At 42.4% G+C, this 20228-nt stretch overlaps 2 protein-coding genes across 6 annotated transcripts in view; both read right to left on the bottom strand.

Moving 5' to 3' along the window:
• LOC115140258 (serine/threonine-protein phosphatase 2B catalytic subunit gamma isoform-like) overlaps positions 1-10488 on the bottom strand; it is a 43307-nt gene extending 32819 nt beyond the window's left edge. For all 5 annotated transcript variants that reach the window (XM_029678508.2, XM_029678510.2, XM_029678511.2 and 2 more), the window contains exons 1-2: positions 9788-10488; positions 330-527 (exon numbers count right to left, since the gene is read on the bottom strand). In XM_029678508.2, coding sequence (XP_029534368.1) covers positions 330-527; positions 9788-9857 — 268 coding nt within the window. In that variant the 5' untranslated portion in view covers positions 9858-10488. The remainder of the gene's footprint in view (positions 1-329; positions 528-9787) is intronic.
• Positions 10489-12651: 2163 nt separating this feature from the next.
• Positions 12652-20228, bottom strand: part of LOC115140257 (vacuolar protein sorting-associated protein 37B-like) — a 29387-nt gene continuing 21810 nt past the window's right edge. Inside the window, exons 3-4 of the mRNA XM_029678507.2 lie at positions 16040-16122; positions 12652-15693 (exon numbers count right to left, since the gene is read on the bottom strand). Of these exons, the coding sequence (XP_029534367.1) occupies positions 15211-15693; positions 16040-16122 (566 nt within the window). The 3' untranslated portion in view covers positions 12652-15210. The remainder of the gene's footprint in view (positions 15694-16039; positions 16123-20228) is intronic.

The following is a 20228-nucleotide window of genomic DNA, read 5'->3' as shown; positions in this document are numbered from 1 at the left end:
AGAACAGTCCACCCCCTAACGGATATCCAGCCAACTTGACAACTGTGGGAAGCATTGGAGTCAGCATGGGCCAGCATCCTTGTTGAACTCTTGACACCTTGTAGCCCATGCCCCAATGAATTGAGGCTGTTCTGAGGGAAAACGGGGGAGACACTCAAAATTAGGAAGGTGTTCCTAATGTTTTGTACACTCAGTGTACAGTAGCAACAAAAAAGGTGACAAAGTTCCTTCTCTCCAACCTAATGTGCGTCTGTGTTAATATCAGAGGAGTTGTGCAGTGGAAACATTTCTGTCTCAAACGGATCAATAAAGTACTCTACTTCTCTTACCTGTGATGGGTGCCTCTACCTCCAGCATGCATTTCTCCTGTCGCAGAATGTTGGCTCCGTCGTTGATGATCCGGAGGGCCACTTCCTCCTCCAGCCGGCCCTCCTTCACCAGGTGGGTTCGGAGGGTCTCTGGGTTGGGCTTGCCATCCTCAAACAGCTCCTTCATAGACAGACGCTGCTGTGGAGGGTATGGCACAGCTGGACAGGGGAAAAGAGGGCGAAACAGGTATTATGGATGAGTACCAAAAGGAAGCCTATTACAATTTAGTACACTACTTTTGACCAGGGCTTTGGTTATAAGTAGTGTACTACATAGGCTAAAGAATGCCATTTGGGATGGGACCCTGGTCAAAAGTAGTGCACTATAGGGAATAGTGTGCCATTTGGGATGCAACCTAGATCCACTTGCATTTAGATTCAATATCTAAATGAGTGCAGCAATCTACAATGCATTATGGCCACCATTAGTGTACTACAGATTGTATGTGGTTTGCCAGCACAAATGAACAATCTAGGCTTTAAGTTAGCCTAGAGAAATAGAATGAGAACCCAGATTAGGCAATGAAACAATATTAAGCCATCCAGTAATAATTTGAAACAAACTGAACAAAGTGTTTCCCCATCTGCCTCCAGTGTCTACCCAGTCATTAATATACTAGTGAAGCGGACGGCAGCATCCCTGGTAGGCTAGTCAATCACTGTATCAAATGTCATTCCCACTGAGGTTTTATCAGGAACGGTAGACATTTAGAGAGAGTGATGAAGCCGAGCACCAATCCATCCCGGCTCACCTCACATGAACCGCCTAGCCTGGTCACTAATCTGTTCCACAGTCTCACAATCCCATCCAGAGTGCAAAAGGTTTCCATGGCATAAGAAACGTGATAATGTTTTAGCTACTGGACTATTGTCAAATTAAAATGTTCCTCTTTTTGTTCAGAAACTAGGCTAAATTGTGTAGCAAGTAGCTATGCAGGCAAGCAATTAGAAAAATATGACAATTGTTGTTTTTAGTTGTAGGTTATAATATAGACTTGGTGTGGAATGGATGGGTTGGCAGTTGGATTACATGGGGCAACAACCTCCAATCGTTAAACAGGAAAGGACTGTTCCAATGCAAATCAGCAGACAGACCGATAAGATGAGGCATTTACCATCTGAAAAATGAGGCAGGCCATATCCAGTTTGGCAGGTAAGGCCTAGCCTTGCCTCTGTCCTGGTTTGAAAGATAAGGTAAATTGACCTTTAACCTTTCACAGAGCCACACAGTAAGTGTCTTCTACTACAAGAACACTGGTCTTTGTTTTCTAAAGAAGCCCAGCAATGACAAACTAATCAAACTGTCATTAAAAACCATCCATATCGTGGTCACTTCAGATCACAGGTGTCAAACTCATTCCACGGTGGGCCAAGAGTCTGCGGGTTTTCGCTCCTCCCTTGTACTTGATCGATGAATATAAGGCACTACTTAGTAAAGAACATCCCTCATCTGGTTGTCTAGATCTTAATTGAAAGGAAGAACCCAAAAGCCCCAGACAATAGGACCTCCTTGGAAAGAGTTTGATACCTGAGAGGAGGGTACTCAGTCTCCACATGGCTCTGCTTATAACACTGTATAGAACATCAAGGATGATCATGAAAGCGACATAAACCAAAGGCTGGAAAATGAGTGAGCTCGAATTAGCTTTTGTGTGGGTGTGTTTAATCAGCGCGATGGCACCTGACTCTGCAGAGGAACAGAGGTAGCCTAATGCATTATAACCTACTATCATTCATCTCAGGTTATCAGGAGGTTGACGCTGATCTGGAGAGATAAGTGGGGAGGTTGACTTGTGCAATTTTCTGTCTGAGACAAACATGTCATGCTGAAACAAATGTTCATGCTTCTTTTCCTCACTAGCATCATTGACATCATTGAGTAGGGATGTTAACGTTAACAGTTAATCGGTTAGCTGCCGGAAATACATTTGACAGGTCATGCTTATCCGTCTAAAGGTCAATTTGCATAATTTAGTGAAATTAAATTGACACGTGCATTTTTAGGTAGCCGCTATGTATCTTATTTAAATAACATGCGCACAGCATATAAAGTGTTTGAGGAGCGGAATATTACTTTATCGGACAGCGCAAAAGCTGCAGCTCCTGGAGTGAAGTGGTCTTATAAGCCAAATCATTGTGCAACAATTCTAAATGCAATCGCGAGTTTATGGCCACGATTAAAAAGAGGATTCCATCTTTCTATGACAACATTTTTATTTCTCTACAACTAATTGAAAGGTGTCCTCCATTAGAGTGCATAGACAAAATGGTAGGACTATAAGTGTGTCAGCACCTTGTAATCTAAACTGGAGGCAGTATGCATTTTGAAAACATATAGCCTCCTTAATTGTTTGAAACCTGAATGTTTTAGTTCATATTATAAGGCATGTCTTACCTTGCTTCAAAGTAGTCTAGCCAAAATCCAACCATAAAAAACAACCTTAATATAGAGCCCTGGAGGGAATTATTTTAAAGACAAAAGTATTCAATTGCAATTGTAATATTGAATAGGCTACCAAGGGTGGCAAACCATCCTCCAGGACAGCCTTAAAGGGGCAGTGTTGTATTTAGGGACAGGCTTGAATATGAAAGACAATAGGCAGAGTGCATTCTACATTATTTTCTGATTCTCTATGGTAAAAAAAAAAAAATTTAAGTGGTTCCCCCCTTTTTTTATTACCTTAAACTAGTTAAAGGTTAAATAAATAAATCTAGGCTAAAAAATACAATAAATAAAACAAATGTTCCTTGCATCGTACAATCAGGGTTGCAAAAGGTCTGAATTTGGGAAATTCGACATAAAATCATCAAAAAAGTTAGCTTATTTTTTATTTAACTAGGCAAGTCAGTTAAGAACAAATTCTTATTTACAACGACGGCCTAGGAACAGTGGGTTAACTGCCTTGGTCAGGGGCAGAACGACAGATTTTTACCTTGTCAGCTCTGGGGATTCGATCTAGCAAGCTTTTGGTTACTGACCCAACGCTCTAACCACTAGGCTACCTGCCGCCGCAAAAGTGAACATTTTTAATCGGATACACATAAGGCAATTCTAGGTCTTGTGGCATATTTTGGTTAAAATATCCCCAATTGAATAGAATTGCAACCCTCCGCATGCACAGTGCACTTCCATCACATGTGCAGATGATTCTCAAGATCTTGCACACTAATGAGATGCAATTGAGCCCACACTACTACAGTCTGAGCCAAGGACTACATGCTTTCTGGTAAGTTTTGATTACAATACTGGGTGGGATGAATATATTTTATGACATACACGATTTTTTGTAATTAACTAGTAAACAGTAGCCTACAGAAAAGTGTTTTAAATCAGTTCTAACTTGTTAACCATTTCTGCTAGTTAGTGTTTGCTACCATATGGATTTAAAGTTGTTTGAGCCTGCTAACTGAGGAGTGTTAATTCACCGGTTTCCATACATTTAATTTTAAAACATGCATCTTACAAAGGAGTTGTTAAATCTAACTGCTTAACAATTTTTTTAGCACTCTCTGACAAAAGTCCCTCTACTTCTATTCGAGGTGAAAATTATGAATCAGACACCTTATCGACAGCAACAGCTCATGGTCCTCCTGAAATCAGAAGTTTTTTTTGAGTCAATGGAGGAACGTAGCCAAAGGAATGCTGATGAATGTCTTGCTCGAGCTGTGTATGCAACTGGTTCACCTCTGATGCTCACAGGCAATGTGTATTGGAAGAGATTTCTGAATGTTCTTCGCCCAGCATACACCCCTCCAACCAGACATGCTTTATCTACTCATTTTCTGGATGCAGAGTTCAAGTGAAGGTCAAGGAAATCATAGAGAAAACAGACTATTGCAATCATCTCTGATGGGTAGTTGAATGTTCGTGGAATAATTAACTACATCATCTCCACCCCTCAACCAGTATTCTACAAGAGCACAGACACAAGGGACAACAGACACACCGGTCTCTACATTGCAGATGAGCTGAAGGCAGTCATCAATGACCTTGGACCACAGAAGGTATTTGCACTGGTGACAGACAATGCTGCGAACATGAAGGCTGCTTGGTCTAAAGTGGAGGAGTCCTACCCTCACATCACACCCATTGGCTGTGCTGCTCTTGCATCGAATCTGCTCAAGAACATCATGGCACTGAAAACAACAGATACACTACAAGAGAGCAAAGGAAATGGTTAGGTATGTGAAGGGTCATCAAGTTTTAGCAGCAATCTACCTCACCAAGCAAAGTGAGAAGAAAAAGAGCACCACATTGAAGTTGCCCAGCAACACCCGTTGGGGTGGTGTTGTCATCACATTTGACAATCTCCTGGAGGGGAAGGAGTCTCTCCAAGACATGGCCATATCACAGTCTGCCGATATGGACAGCCCCATCATGAGGTTCCTCCTGGATTATGTATTTTGGGAGAGAGTGGTAAGCAGCCTGAAACTCCTAAAAACCTATTGCAGCAGCCATTGCACATATTTAGGGAGACAATGCCATACTGTCTGATGTTCAGACTCTGCTTGCAGATGTAAAAGAATAAATCTGTACTGCCCTGCCCACGTCACTGTTGTTCCAAGCAGAGGAAACTGCAGTTCTGAAATACATCAAAAAGTGTAAAGACTTCTGCCTGAAGCCCATACACGCCGCAGTGTACATGTTGGACCCCAAGTATGCTGGCAAGAGCATCCTGTCTGGTGCAAAGAACAACAAGGCCTATGGTGTCATCACTACCGTGTCTCGCCACCTTGGTCTGGATGAGTGCAAGGTTCTTGGCAGTCTGGCTTAGTACACTTCCAAGTAAGGGCTTTGGGATGGAGATGCAATATGGCAGTCGGGCCAACATATCTCATCAGGCACCTGGTGGAAGGGACTTCGGGATCTGAGGCTCTTTCCCCTGTTGCACAACTGGTCCTTGTTTGGGAACACACACACCAAAGCACGCAACAGGCTGACCAATACAAGGGTTGAAAAATTGGTTGCCATCCGGGCAAATTTGAGGCTATTTGAGCCTGACAACGAGCCATCCTCAACAATGTTGGAAAGTGACAGTGAAGATGAGGCCTCAGTCTGATGATCAAGAGGTGGACATTGAGGAGGTCCAGGGAGAAGGCATGGAAGCCTGAGAAGAAGACAACCAAAGCTTTAGTTTCTAGACTATCATCTTATGATGAAAACGTTTTTGGGAGATGCAATGGATCATTCAATACTCCCTTTTGTTTTTCAGTAAATCATTCCATGTGAAGAGTCAACTCATTTAATTGAAGTTCAATTCGTAACTAAATTGTTTTCTTCTATTGGAAGGATTTAATTATTTGCAATTATGTCTACTTATGATATGGTAAAATGTGTATTTTTGTCTCCATATATGGTAAATATATCCAATGCAAAAAACATCTACATTTAAATGGTATTAATATTAATTTGCATATATTTCTGTTAATTCCCATATATTCAGACAAAGTTTTCACCTCTGAATATTCCCCAAAATGTGCAACCCTACGTCAAATATAAAAATTGTGTTACACTTTATTTTGTCCAAGTGACTTCGGCTTTTAGAAAAACAAAAATATGGTAAAAACAAATTGTGTCAAACCCTGTTTTCATATCAACATGATTTATTTGTCCAGAAGCCAAAGGCACAATCATAGTCATAATAACAACGCATTGTAGTTGCTCCATCTTTAGATCCCCCCCACATTATAAGTTTCAACCTGAGATCTTCATTGGTCACACAAGGAACCGCTTGCATCAGGTGCCCTTTTAAGAATGTTTTACATTGGCTGCTTCATTACAGGAGTTGCATGTTCATGGCTGTGAGACAAAAGGCTTGCTATTGTTGCATGTTTCAATTAAGCTCTTAATGAAAAACTTGTGTTCAGTGTATGATGCTCTGTTGGTCACATTTTACTGTTTGGAACAAATTTTACAGTTTGTTAACCCGTTAATGAGAGCCAGTTAGTCGGGCAGAAAAATGTACCAAAATGTGCATCCTTACTTTGGAGCAACCATCAGTCAAACGCAAGCCCAACCTATTAACGCACTACTTTTGACCAGAACCTTATGATACTATGCAGCCTTGTTTTGGTGTGCAGCACAGAACAGGTGTGGCACAGGCTGAATATGTGATGGGCTGGCATAGGATCGGACAGCCAGTCTGCAGTAGGATTGCTACAGCAGCACACACAGTGAACTCCAACTCACCCTATGATCAGGACAAGCTGTCATGCTCTGACAAGTGTGGTATAAATAAACGTAAGCGCTCCTGGGCCTACGAGGCAGGCCGCGAAAGGAACTGTAAGCTGGGTACGAGCGTTAAGAGATTAGGGAAAAGCCTCTATTAGCCTATTATTACAGGGTCAGAGTCTGTGTATTTGGTAGCCTAGCAAGCTAGCCCCACTGGAGGAAAGATCCTAGCCCCAAGGATTCAAGAAAATATGGATGGATGGAGACTCAGTGAGGGGAAAAGGCAGGCAGCGGCGACCATATGTCAAGGGCTAGGCCTATTGGCCAGGTATAGGGATCAACGCCACCATCTCAGTGAAACTAACTGGAGCAAGGCAGTTGGATCACACGACACAGATCAGTCATGTATTCTAGGGTCACCTGCGCATGATCTCAGTCTGCAGTAGTGGTGAAAGTCAAACTGATACTGAGTCAGGAGGACCAGAAGTTTGGGAACAAAATGATAGGTTAGGATAGACATACACTAGGCTTGGGCAATATACAGTTTATACCAGGATATCATTTTCAATAGCGTTAAATTACACATTGTGGGAGCTGCGTGGTACGCCACTGCTTAGAACTATAAGAATTCTAAGATGTCAAATAAATTATATCCAGCTCAGGGTTCCAGCTATGCATTTGGTTTGCTAACTAAGTGGTTAGATGTCAGGATCAAGCTTCTTGGTTAGATCAGAGACAATCAATCCCCTCCTGGATCAAGATCCCTGTTGCCCAAACTGTTATGTGAGTATAAAAATACATATTTTGTATTTGGGGGGGAAGGGGGGTATAGCACCCCTACTGTGCACTTCCGGTAATACCATATACCCTGGTATGGTACAGAAACTGTATGACAGTACGGAAATCTGGACACCACCCAACCCTAACAGTACACCGTAAATTAATCTTTCCTTCAGATGTACTAATTAGCATGGATGTTCAATAGCCTCTGCTTCATAACAAACAAGTACTGAATCTAATGAAGTAGGCCTACATCTTACCCAAACAAACAATATTTATTTAATTCTCAGTGTTAGGATTTTTTTTCTATAATTTTTTTCCAGCCGCAGCGGCAGTTGTGGGGGATGGGATCTTCCTGTGGAATATCAACACATCTACAAGACCAACAAAAAATTATTGTGGCAGCAATGATTTAGCAGCCGCGGAGCACCGCAGCTAAATGCATATAGTGGAAACACTGAATTCTGATAAACTTGTTTCAGATTTGGTCTGTCTATTGTAGTCTGTCTATTATATAATCAAATACTCACAAAAGGGGGTAATGGCACACTGAATGATTAGGCTACAGAATCAGGGCAGTGGATGTGGCACAGGGCGCTGTGGGAAGGTCCCATCCAAATTGCCCTAATCACTGAATGCCTTTACTTTACCAAATGAATTAATTACACAGAGTTGTGGCATCACATACTCTGCACTGCACAGGACCCAACTGGGCCGCTCCCATTCAGACAGGAACACCTGCCAAGGCTACACTCAGTTTTTAATTACCATACCAAATGTTTGATTTGAGGCTCCCCATAAATCACACGAATTAAGTGGAGTGTGAAATATGAACTCACCAATAAAGAATTATGAATATCTCCTCTTTTCCATCTGGGCTACAATTGTGGTACAAGTAGAGCACTTGCACAACATCCCATCTCTTCAATAATGTAGGCTATCCAAAGTGTCAGTTTCATATCTAGCAGTGAGTGAGATCAATCGTGTGGATAGTACCACTAGCAGAGGAGTAGCAGTATCATCCTACTCACCAAGTCTCTCCTGAGCCTTGGTACAGTTAAACTGCCAGGTTGGGACCCCCACTGCTTCTGGCTGGCTGTATGAACAAACCAACTTTTCTTCCACTCTTCCTCCCTCCCGCTACTCTCTCACACCCTGTGGTAGCTAGACCATGTTGTACACATCACTGGGGAGATTCTTTCCGCAATTAACTCACCCTCTCCCTACTGGCAGACATGCGTACAAATTGCAATCCCCTGACAGGGCATTCCCTTGTTGCAGGCCCAGCACTCTCCCCGAAAGGGTCGGTAGCGCTGGGTTGATAGAGGGGGTCTCCCCGGGAGCTGGCTCGGGTTCGGCTGAAGAGACCGGTTCAGGCCAGGCTGTGCTAACGAGGTTCTGCCTGCCCAGGGAGCCACAACAGCAGAGTGCAGGAATCCCCCTTGCCAGCCTAATCACAGCAATAGCAAACCTCTCACGGCACGCACTCCCTCAGTCACGCTTGTGTGACACACTGCACACAGTCACTCAATTCCTCATGATGAGAACTTACAGGCCTATCTAGACCGCCCCACTGAAACCTGCCTAATGATGACACCCTGCATCACGTTCCTTGACAACAGACAGTCAGTAGACATGGGAGAAGGTGTCTGTCTGCAACCACAAAGCTATGTCCAGGTGATTTAAAGTAGTTTCTTAAACCTTGGGTCGGGACCCAAAGTGGGCCCTGTGAATGTGAGAGGTGGGTCATGAGTGATGAGAATACATTTATAATCACACACCATTTATTATTAATTTGGGTCGTTGGAAAACAATTTAGGTCACAGGACCACGGTCAATTTCACATTTTGGGGCTCGATCTGAAAAAGTTTAAATAACCCTGATTTAGAGCCAACTTCAAAGGGGCCCCCTGAGTCCAGTTCACAGCCAAGCTTCATGGCAGGGCTGCTATAAACCCGGTCCTAAAAATTACCAACACAAGTGTAAACCCATCACAGAGAAATTGGTGACTGTCACAAAAAACAAGCATTTTGTTTTTTTAGATTAGGCCGTCTACACCCCTGGTTATACACATTAGAAAACACATTTAAGTAGCTAGTTAACTAGACAACCATTTTTAACAAACTACATTTTTTGGATTGCGAGTAACATTAATTGTCTCTGTCCATTCTGTATATGTCGTGCCTGTTGACTACCTAGCTATAGCTGTTGAGTGAGCCATGCTAAATATATATAGCTAGTTACAAACTGTGTGTCCTAACGAAATGTAACGTTAACATTATGACAGAACTAGCTAGCCAAACTACCTAACTACTGCAGCCAAGCAGATACAAATTGTTCGTTCAATATAGTTTACTAGCATGCTGTTCTTGCAGTTTATTGTGGTCTAACGTTAGCTAGCCAACTGTCTAACCCATGGACTGTTAAATTGAAGTCTAACTAGCTAGCTCCTGCAAAGTCAACTCACCTTTTACGAGCCGCTCAGTTGTAGATTGTTTTTCTCCGGCTTTCTCCTTGTCTTTGTCTTTCCCAGACATGATTGTTTCGCCTTGCCTCAAGATTCAGGACCAAGCTCAATGACCTAGCTAGCTAGCCTCTAGCTAGCTGCTTACACTGTTTTGACGTTATGTTGAGACTGAAGAGAAACTGGCTTTATTTCCGACAATACTGATTTAATTAGCTACAGTAGTTAGCTAGCTATGCTCGATTGCTAACGAGCTAGCTAGCTAGTCTGTGTCAAAATGTCACAAACTGAAGTGGACCATCAAAACCGGGACTGCTTGTTCCGCGTATCAAAATTATTTAATATTTTGTAGAAAATCCGATTTTCCACTTTTTTAAGAGTTTAAGAGCAAACTAGCTAACTAACTGTTAGCTGGCTAACTAACGTTAAATGTCTATCAGATTGACAAATCACTAGCTATCAAGCCATTTGAATGCTAACGTTATTCAGACATCTCATCAAATGGCTTGGATTACTTAGATTAGCTACTCATTCATAAAATCTATCGACTTCAGACCTGCGTTTCCTCGTGGTTATTGAAACCTGTCCCAGGTATAACTAGCGTTCTGATCATAACCCAACGGATTAAACTCTAGCTAATCTGACAGCCCACATAGACAGGGCGCGTTCAAGCAGACCATTTTTGTCAAATCGGTGCGCCTTCTTCTTCTTTAAGTTTGTGTTGGCTGATCGCAATCGAGAAATGCATACACTGACACCTACTGTACTGGCGTGTGATACCGGTCACGAACTCCATATTAATTTATTTATTTTGTCTGGCCGTGTTTCCACCTACTGTTCAGGAGTATGAATGCATTACACTTTGTGACACAAAAAGGGAAGGCGAAAAGGACAGACAAAAGGGAGGAACATTGCCCTACCAACTAACCCCTACACCCATTAAAACCTCGCCACTACTTTGCCCTATCTGATCCTAAACCAGGCTGGCATCCTGGGAGCAGTGGTGTAAAAAGTACTCAATTGTCATACATGAGTAACAGATACCTTAGTAGAAAATCACACAGTAAAAGTCTACTTAAGTCTAAAAGTATTTGGCTTTAAATATACTTAAATATCAAAAGTAAATGTAATTGCTAAAATATACTTGAGTATCAAAAGTAAAAGTATGAAGCATTTCACATTCCTTATATTAAGCAAATCAGATGGCACAATTTTCATGTTTTTGTCAAATTAACAGATAGCCAAGGGCACACTCCAACACTCAGACATAATTTACAAATTAAGCATTTGTGTTTAGTGAGTCCGCCAGACCAGGGATGTTCTCTTAATAAGTGTGTGAATTGAACCATTTTCATGTCCTGCTAAGCATTCAAAATGTAACGAGGACTTTTGGGTGTCAGGGAAAATGTATGGAGTAAAAAGTACATTTTCTTTAGGAATGTAGTTTAGTAAAAGTTGTCGAAAATATAAATAGTAAAATACAGATACTCCAAAAAGAGAACTTAAGTAGTACTTCAAATTATTTTGACGTAAGTACTTTACACCACTGTAAACAAGTATATTTTCAGAACGAAAAATAGCATTATTAACCGGTTCTCAAGATTTTAAAATAACAGTTCTGTTCCAGAACACTATAGAGATGACTTTCATTGCTGGTTCTGTTGCCATTCCTCCAAAAATGTTTTTTTTTGTTCTGTACCCTGACCCGGTCATGATGTAGCTATGATAACGTAATGCATACATCTGCACGTCACTTGGGTGCATTCAAAATCTACAATGTTTTGGCTGTATCAGAAAGGGTTTAACACTAGAGAGGATTTGCCAAAGCTAAATTAGTTTCATCATAAATGAGAAGTCGACAATGAATTCAAAGCAGTGTAGATAGTTCCTAAATCGAGTGTCCGGTTTCATTGACATCGATTGTTAAAACATTGTTTTGTATTGAATGCACACCTATTGGACACACCTACCAGGCAGCCAACCTGTCATATCATTATCCATACACTTCAGATTTCTGTTTAGATTAGGAAAAGTCTGAATATGTTCAATTTTAGACCATAGCTAAATATTCTCCCAGAGACATCATACACACACGGGGAGAATCTTAATTACATGCTCTGTGCTTCCGTCTCATTCTCAAAACCCATTGACTTTCTCATCCAGAGGTCCCGCCGCTCTGACCTCCTCCAATGGGTTTTGAGAAGGAATCGAGAGAGGACGTGAGAGGATGCAATTGAGACTCTCCCCTGTTGTCCAAGGAACATCATATAGTAATTATACTTCATGGCAATGTCAGTAAATAAACACTAGATGGCAGTCTTGTTTCAATATACCCCGCAGCTTGATTTTACCATCAAGAGTGGCTCTTGTATTGTAATTAGGATTCATTAAAAAAAACGTCATTTAACTCCAATGTTCATTATAACATTTAACATAATCAAGATGTGACAATGTATACATCTTCACAGCGAAATATATTAACAGTGAGACAGTAGGTAAGCGTGGATGTGTTCCTAATGGATCTTCCTATTTCCTACATAGTGCACTACTTGTAAACAGAGCCTTATGAGTCCTGGTCAAATTTAGAGCCCTATAAAAGGAATAGGACTGTGAGGCCTAGGCCGTAGAGGGAGATCAACTCCATTGACATTTCATTCCAAGCTCAGATGTCATTGTTAACCTCACATTTTGGTATATAACCTTTCTATGTATTCTGAATTAAGTTGAAATGGCCAACTGTACCAGCTCTACTCCCTAACAACCTACATTAAACTTACAGATCAAGCTTTGTGATTTGGTGTGATGAAACTCAAGAGACAACAAATACATTTAATATAAAATCAAATAAAAACACAATTGATTCACCATCCTTAAAAATAGTTTTATAATTCCACCAACCACCTCTACAATCTGAAAATCTAAAAGACCTACAACATTACATTACATAGCAAACAATGTATGAAAATGAGTACTACAAATGTCTATTTTAAAGCAGCCCAAACAGCTGAATTATGCCAGTTACAGACAAACAGCTAACTACAGCAGAGGAAATCAATGATTAATTTCAGAGTTTAACAGTTTAAGTTAGAAATGCAAGTTCATCAAACCAAATGGGTATATAATAAATCACAAGCAAACGTATTGCTCCGATTGTGGACCATTTATCAAAAATATGCATTTGTTTGTTACTAGACACATTTTTAAAAAACTCTAGGAGTCCCATTGTGTTGGTGAAACATAGATATGCATAAGAACAGAAATAGTGGTCACCCACCTCAGGGCAAGCAAACCACCTTCTATTGATGGTATAAAGAAGCTGTACAAGTACCACACAAGCATTAGGCACAGTCCCTGAAGACATACCTCTCAAGCACAAATTCAGAAGCAAACTGAAGCGGTGGCACCAGCCCCATAGCACCAGTTAGGAGAGTTGAATCCTGACAGGCAGACAGAATCAAGCCTTTCTTGCCCCCAGGCATGCATAACCATCACATTAGTTGGAGAACTGAACTGGGGCACAGCCAAGGGGAAGTAAAACATTGATGGTAGGGTTAGCAAAGGGCTTGGAACATACTATACATGTACGTTCTTAGGCTAGGGGGATCCAGAGCAGCAGAGCAGTCAATCATGGTCAGTGTTCACAGATTGAGTATAGAGCAGTATGATTCTCCATAATCAGTCCAGTGTAGGCTCTTTAACAGTGCACAACTACAGCATTTAGGACAAGGTAACCAACAACTGTTTTAGGATGTGACTCCTTCAGGATAAGTATTTGTAATAAAAATGGTGCAAGAGACATTTTAGATGGGTACTAAATTATGTTTGATCCAGACTCCATTTCCTGAATATGGCGTCTGGTGTGAAGAAACAATAGGCTACAAACGTTCAAATGTGCACACTTCAAACTACTGCCATATGGGTATAAACCTAACGAATGGATATGCAGGAAGGTATGAAAATAGTACTTTTACACAACGGTTACTCAATAAACAACTTCAGAGACATTGAGATGACATGGAATCTTTGGTGTTCAATCAATATGATCCGAATCAAATCTTTAGAGCCCAACACAAACATTGTCTACATACAGAGGGTGCTACTGCTCACACAACTGTGGATGACTGGCTCAGTTATATGCTTGATTTTACATGGACTATATGGTTATATCACAGATTAAGATATATAGACTAAATCTTGTTTCAACAGCAATGACTTAAAACATCAAGAATGATAAGCTTTAGAACATGTACCCAAGTAAAATCAAGATAAAAAGTTAATTCAATGATGAAATGAATGAAGGATAAGACAAAAAAAAGGTAAAAGGCAAACAAATGTCTCAACTTTCGAGCATAAAATATGCTTATTAGATAAGTGACTAAAATATAGTTAAGGAAAATGTATTATATGGCCATGGACAGATCCTTCAGTAGGCCAGAGCAAGAGGCCCAGGTTTCAGTGTGTTTGTGACAAGAGCCCCACCCACCCTTATCAGTGCATTTTTGCACATATCTGCCCTGAGCGACAGAGACCAACTGACCTCCCTATTGGATTGAGCATGCGATCCATGCAATCCTTTGACAAATCCCTGTGCTGGAAAAGAGATGCACCCACCTCACAATTTCTGTAAAAATGTCTGTCCACTCCTTATATTATATATATATTATATATATATATTATATATATATATTAATTAATTTTAGAAGAAGTCTCAACATTTCTAAGTACCCTATGGAAATAAGTCAGCAAGTCAGAATATAATGGATACAGGTTTGTGCAGATATACCTGGGAAATAAGTTTTAAAAACAGCACAGTAAGGTCTCTGTTCGTTTTGCATATGGTTTGCCAATATCTTCCGTGAACAGTCTCTGGTAACGCAACATAAAAACAACCAATTCAAATGACACAGTAGCTCAGATGAGAAACAGCGATGAACGGCTATAGTCCCCCTTCCCTTTAGATACCTCAGACGAGGCACCGTCAGGAGAAAAGGGAGGACTGAGGACATTACTGAGGGGCATGGACTGTCTGACTGGGACAACGTGGTGAAAACCTAGGGCTCATTTAACTGGGGTGATGGCCAGTCCAGGCTACTGAGGCCAGTGAACCATACATGGACATTTATTTCACTTTAGACTACATCTAAAGCCCTGTCGCTGAGGGATTTAGCTTTGCAGACATAGGCAGACTGGTAGGTCAAGTCCTTTCTGGGGTGTTGTAGCAATGGAGTTCTGATTCTGGTAAGAGTGCAAATTCAATCCCGATGTTGTATAGATAGTTTTTTTCTTCTTCAGTTGGACGCCCAGACCAGCCTTGGCAAGTCAATCAACCCCCTTTGTGATACGTTGCACCGTATTCATAGTTCCAGCGAGGCTGCAGTGCAAGTCCACTGCATGTACTGTAATGCACCTGTACTGTGGCCCCTTCACTACTGAATCATGAAGCCAGACTGTGGAGCCATGCGAGGGGGAGGCCTCTGAGGCAGGGCAGGGGGGTACTGAGACACAAAAGGGTGCTGGTACCCAGGCTTGACACTGAGCAAAGGGTGGCCCGCCCTGGGGGGGATAGGGGGGTATGGGGTGGCAGGGTAGGAAAAGACAGCAGGCTGGGGCTGGGAGGCTACAGCTGGGGGTTGTTGGGCTGGAGGGGGAGGGGGGGCTCTCCTGGGCTGAGGCACTGGAAAGGGGTTGTGGTTGTTGGCCTCTGTGTAGAGGGGGGCTGGCCTGGCTGAGACCTCCTGAGGATGGGAGCAGGAGACTGGGACCCGAGGCAGCCGTCCACCCTTCAGCACCATCTCCTGCAGCTTGTCAATCTTCACCCTCCTCAGGTGGGCCAGCTTCCTGTTGCTCTGGTACGAGTCCATGAAGGCATCCAGGGTGACGTCCCCGTCCAAGAAGGAGTCCGCCATGTTCTGTTTAGAAAAGAGGGACGGTTTAAAAACATTCCAAGAAAGCAGTCTGGAGATTCCATGCAACCCTTTTATGGGAAAAAAAAATAAAATAAAGTATAAACAATGTGATGAATAGATGTGAGGATTCGACAGTAACAAAACTAAAGAACAAACGCAAGGTGTTCCCCCAACTTGTAACTATCAGGACCATAAAGTCAGATTAACAAATCATAAATGGATAGGGCCTCTGGGCCACAGCGGAAATAAAAACAGGAACGGCAGGACACAGTGTATAAACTGATGCCGCAGGACACATTAGGCCGTCCTTTGACAGAGAGAGGTGTTGTAATGCTGTAATGCTGCTTACCTCTGTCTCCTCTTCAATCTTGGCTCCCTCTGCCTGCAATAGAGCAAGAAATGTGTCCAATGAACTGTTCCCAGAGCTGTGGTCTGTGAACAGAAGAGAAAAAATAAACAAACAAAGTTACAATTTTGTTTTCAAATGTAGCTAGAATGCATCATGTCACAGTGACAACACTTGGAAATATGTGGTCTGAACAGAGGAGAACGGAAAGGACAAGACAAAAGTTGACATTTTGTTTTACGACAGCAACTAGAATTAATCTCAAATAGTCGCCTCATAGTCACACGACTGTTGACAATACTGCTGAAAATAATGAGTAGGCCTCAATAACATGAGAGAGTCACATGATGACTGCTACAGAAGTATAAGGGAGTATTCAACCAGTGAGCAGGGAACACACACACAGCGCTCCATATCCAGCCGTCACTCATTCTCTACAACAACCTCTGACACCAAAACCAAGGCCTCATTACGAGTTGTCAGGATAGAACCACTCCTGAGCAAAGAGACTGACTGTCTTTCATAATGAGTGGTGAACTGAAATAGATTGGGGCCTGCGTCTGTAAATGCACCCTACTCCATAAACAGTGCACTACTTTTGACCAGAGCCCTTTGTGAGTATGGGGTGCTATTTGGCCCAGTCAGAGAGTCTCCAAGGAAGCTGAACGAGAGGCCAGCCTGGTTCCTGTGTTGAGTCAGTCTGCTGACTGAAAGACAATACCAGCTGGAGCTGCTGGAATTACATGCAGGACCTGACACCAAAACAACCAGATCACACAGCAAAACTCTAGGTTTATGATCCCTAACCACTAGTGTGGTGAAAATGCCAACTCACCCACATTTCACCAACACTGGACAAATCACACCTTACAGAAAGACACAACTCATGTAGCCTAGAAGACGAGAGCATGAGTGGTTGGAAAAATGTGTATGCATAATTGAAAAAAAATCATATCTGTTATTACAATGTTTGTGTAATAACAAAAGAAGTATTGTAAAGTATTGTAATACGTGTGTAAACCCATTTGACTTGTCAGAATAAGACAGATCTGAGCTATACATCAGGGAGCTCCAGCAAGAAAGACAGAAAAGGAAAGATCGAGAAAACACTGTAAAGCCTAGACAAAGGCCTGGCCCCCTCCACCTCCCTGCGAAGTGCCAGATAAAACTGGCTTAATTTAACCAGCTTCCCCGGGCGTGATGCAAGGCGTTTCACAGCTGCCCCAGCCAACAGAGTGCACCCACTCACAGTGAATTACCACAATGACAGAGAGAACTACTGTCTGTCTAATATCACAGGAAAACAACATTTAAACAGAGAGGACAGGGAGGGGAAGTGGTCATTGGTCCAATTGACATGACTGAGATCATTTGATTTATTTGTGAACTAGACATGTCCCAAGTATAGTCTATTAGAACCAAATCCAAGCATACTGTAGGTGTGAGTTGCAGAGTGAAGTGTTAGGAGGATAGAAGCTCTTCCTCTGGCCCAGCCAAATGACTCTCTCATCCCCTCTCCACTCTAATGAGACAGACACACACAAGCATCAGCACTTCTCCACACAATGGAATGATTCTCCAACTCTGAAAGACCAGAGTGGAACACACACACAGTTTGGACCAGGGATCATGAGACTGCCATTTAGTAATGGATACAGACCAGCCTCAACTGACAGTGAAGGGGGAGTTTTTGGCCTCTCTTCCTCTCGCTCTTTCCCTCCCTCCCATGCTTTTTTTGCCCGCTGTTGTACTAAGGGGCAGGGGGCACAGTCTGTCCTGCCACCCTGGTCCCCACTCACTGCCACCCTCGAGAATGTTCTGAAGCACCCCTGTTGCAGTTGCTATGGTGGAGGGAGTCACTGTATGCGAAGCAATCCGAAATTCCTTTTTGATACTGTCGCAAAGCTAACTAAAAAGCAGCATTCCCCAAGAGAGGATGACTTTCACTTTAGCAGTGATAAATTCATGAACTTCTTTGAGGAAAAGATTATGATTATTAGAAAGCAAATTACGGACTCCTCTTTAAACCTGCGTATTCCTCCAAACCTCAGTTGTCCTGAGTCTGCACAACTCTGCCAGGACCTAGGATCAAGAGAGACGCTCAAGTGTTTTAGTACTATATCTCTTGACACAATGATGAAAATAATCATGGCCTCTAAACCTTCAAGCTGCATACTGGACCCTATTCCAACTAAACTACTGAAAGAGCTGCTTCCTGTGCTTGGCCCTCCTATGTTGAACATAATAAACTGCTCTCTATCCACTGGATGTGTACCAAACTCACTAAAAGTGGCAGTAATAAAGCCTCTCTTGGAAAAGCCAAACCTTGACCCAGAAAATATAAAAAAACTATTGGCCTATATCGAATCTTCCATTCCTCTCAAAAATTTTAGAGAAGGCTGTTGCGCAGCAACTCACTGCCTTCCTGAAGAGAAACAATGTATACGAAATGCTTCGGTCTGGTTTTAGACCCCATCATAGCACTGAGACGGCACTTGTGAAGGTGGTAAATTACATTTTAATGGCATCGGACCGAGGCTCTGCATCTGTCCTCGTGCTCCTAGACCTTAGTGCTGCTTTTGATACCATCGATCACCACATTCTTTTGGAGAGATTGGAAACCCAAATTGGTCTACACGGATATGTTCTGGCCTGGTTTAGATCTTATCTGTCGGAAAGATATCAGTTTGTCTCTGTGAATGGTTTGTCCTCTGACAAATCAACTGTAAATTAATTCCTCAAGGTTCCGTTTTTAGGACCACTATTGTTTTCACTATATATTTTACCTCTTGGGGATGTTATTCAAAACATAATGTAAACTTTCACTGCTATGCGGATGACACACAGCTGTACATTTCAATGAAACATGGTGAAGCCCCAAAATTGCCCTCGCTAGAAGCATGTGTTTCAGACATAAGGAAGTGGATGGCTGCAAACTTTCTACTATTAAACTCGGACAAAACAGAGATGCTTGTTCTAGGTCCCAAGAAACAAAGAGATCTTCTGTTGAATCTGACAATTAATCTTAATGGTTGTACAGTCGTCTCAAATAAAACTGTGAAGGACCTCGGCGTTACTCTGGACCCTGATCTCTCTTTTGAAGAACATATCAAGACCATTTCGAGGACAGCTTTTTTCCATCTACGTAACATTGCAAAAATCAGAAACTTTCTGTCCAAAAATGATGCAGAAAAATTAATCCATGCTTTTGTCACTTCTAGGTTAGACTACTGCAATGCTCTATTTTCCGGCTACCCGGATAAAGCACTAAATAAACTTCAGTTAGTGCTAAATACGGCTGCTAGAATCCTGACTAGAACCAAAAAAATTGATCATATTACTCCAGTGCTAGCCTCTCTACACTGGCTTCCTGTCAAAGCAAGGGCTGATTTCAAGGTTTTACTGTTAACCTACAAAGCATTACATGGGCTTGCTCCTACCGATCTCTCTGATTTGGTCCTGCCATACATACCTACACGTACGCTACGGTCACAAGACGTAGGCCTCCTAATTGTCCCTAGAATTTCTAAGCAAACAGCTGGAGGCAGGGCTTTCTCCTATTGAGCTCCATTTTTATGGAACGGTCTGCCTACCCATGTCAGAGACGCAAACTCGGTCTCAACCTTTAAGTATTTACTGAAGACTCATCTCTTCAGTGGGTCATATGATTGAGTGTAGTCTGGCCCAGGAGTGGGAAGGTGAACGGAAAGGCTCTGGAGCAACAAACCGCCCTTGCTGTCTCTGCCTGGCCGGTTCCCCTCTTTCCACTGGGATTCTCTGCCTCTAACCCTATTACAGGGGCTGAGTCACTGGCTTACTGGGGCTCTCTCATGCCGTCCCTGGAGGGGGTGCGTCACCTGAGTGGGTTGATTCACTGTTGTGGTCATCCTGTCTGGGTTGGCGCCCCCCCTTGGGTTGTGCCGTGGCAGAGATCTAAGTGGGCTATACTCAGCCTTGTCTCAGGATGGTAAGTTGGTGGTTGAAGATATCCCTCTAATGGTGTGGGGGCTGTGCTTTGGCAAAGTGGGTGGGGTTATATCCTTCCTGTTTGGCCCTGTCCGGGGGTGTCCTCGGATGGGGCCACAGTGTCTCCTGACCCCTCCTGTCTCAGCCTCCAGTATTTATGCTGCAGTAGTTTATGTGTCGGGGGGCTGGGGTCAGTTTGTTATATCTGGAGTACTTCTCCTGTCCT

The sequence above is a fragment of the Oncorhynchus nerka genome, linkage group LG13 (genome assembly GCF_034236695.1).
Source record: "Oncorhynchus nerka isolate Pitt River linkage group LG13, Oner_Uvic_2.0, whole genome shotgun sequence".
Classification (NCBI taxonomy): domain Eukaryota; kingdom Metazoa; phylum Chordata; class Actinopteri; order Salmoniformes; family Salmonidae; genus Oncorhynchus; species Oncorhynchus nerka.
Note: the sequence above shows the minus strand (reverse complement) of the source record. Positions and strands in the feature narration are given on the sequence as shown.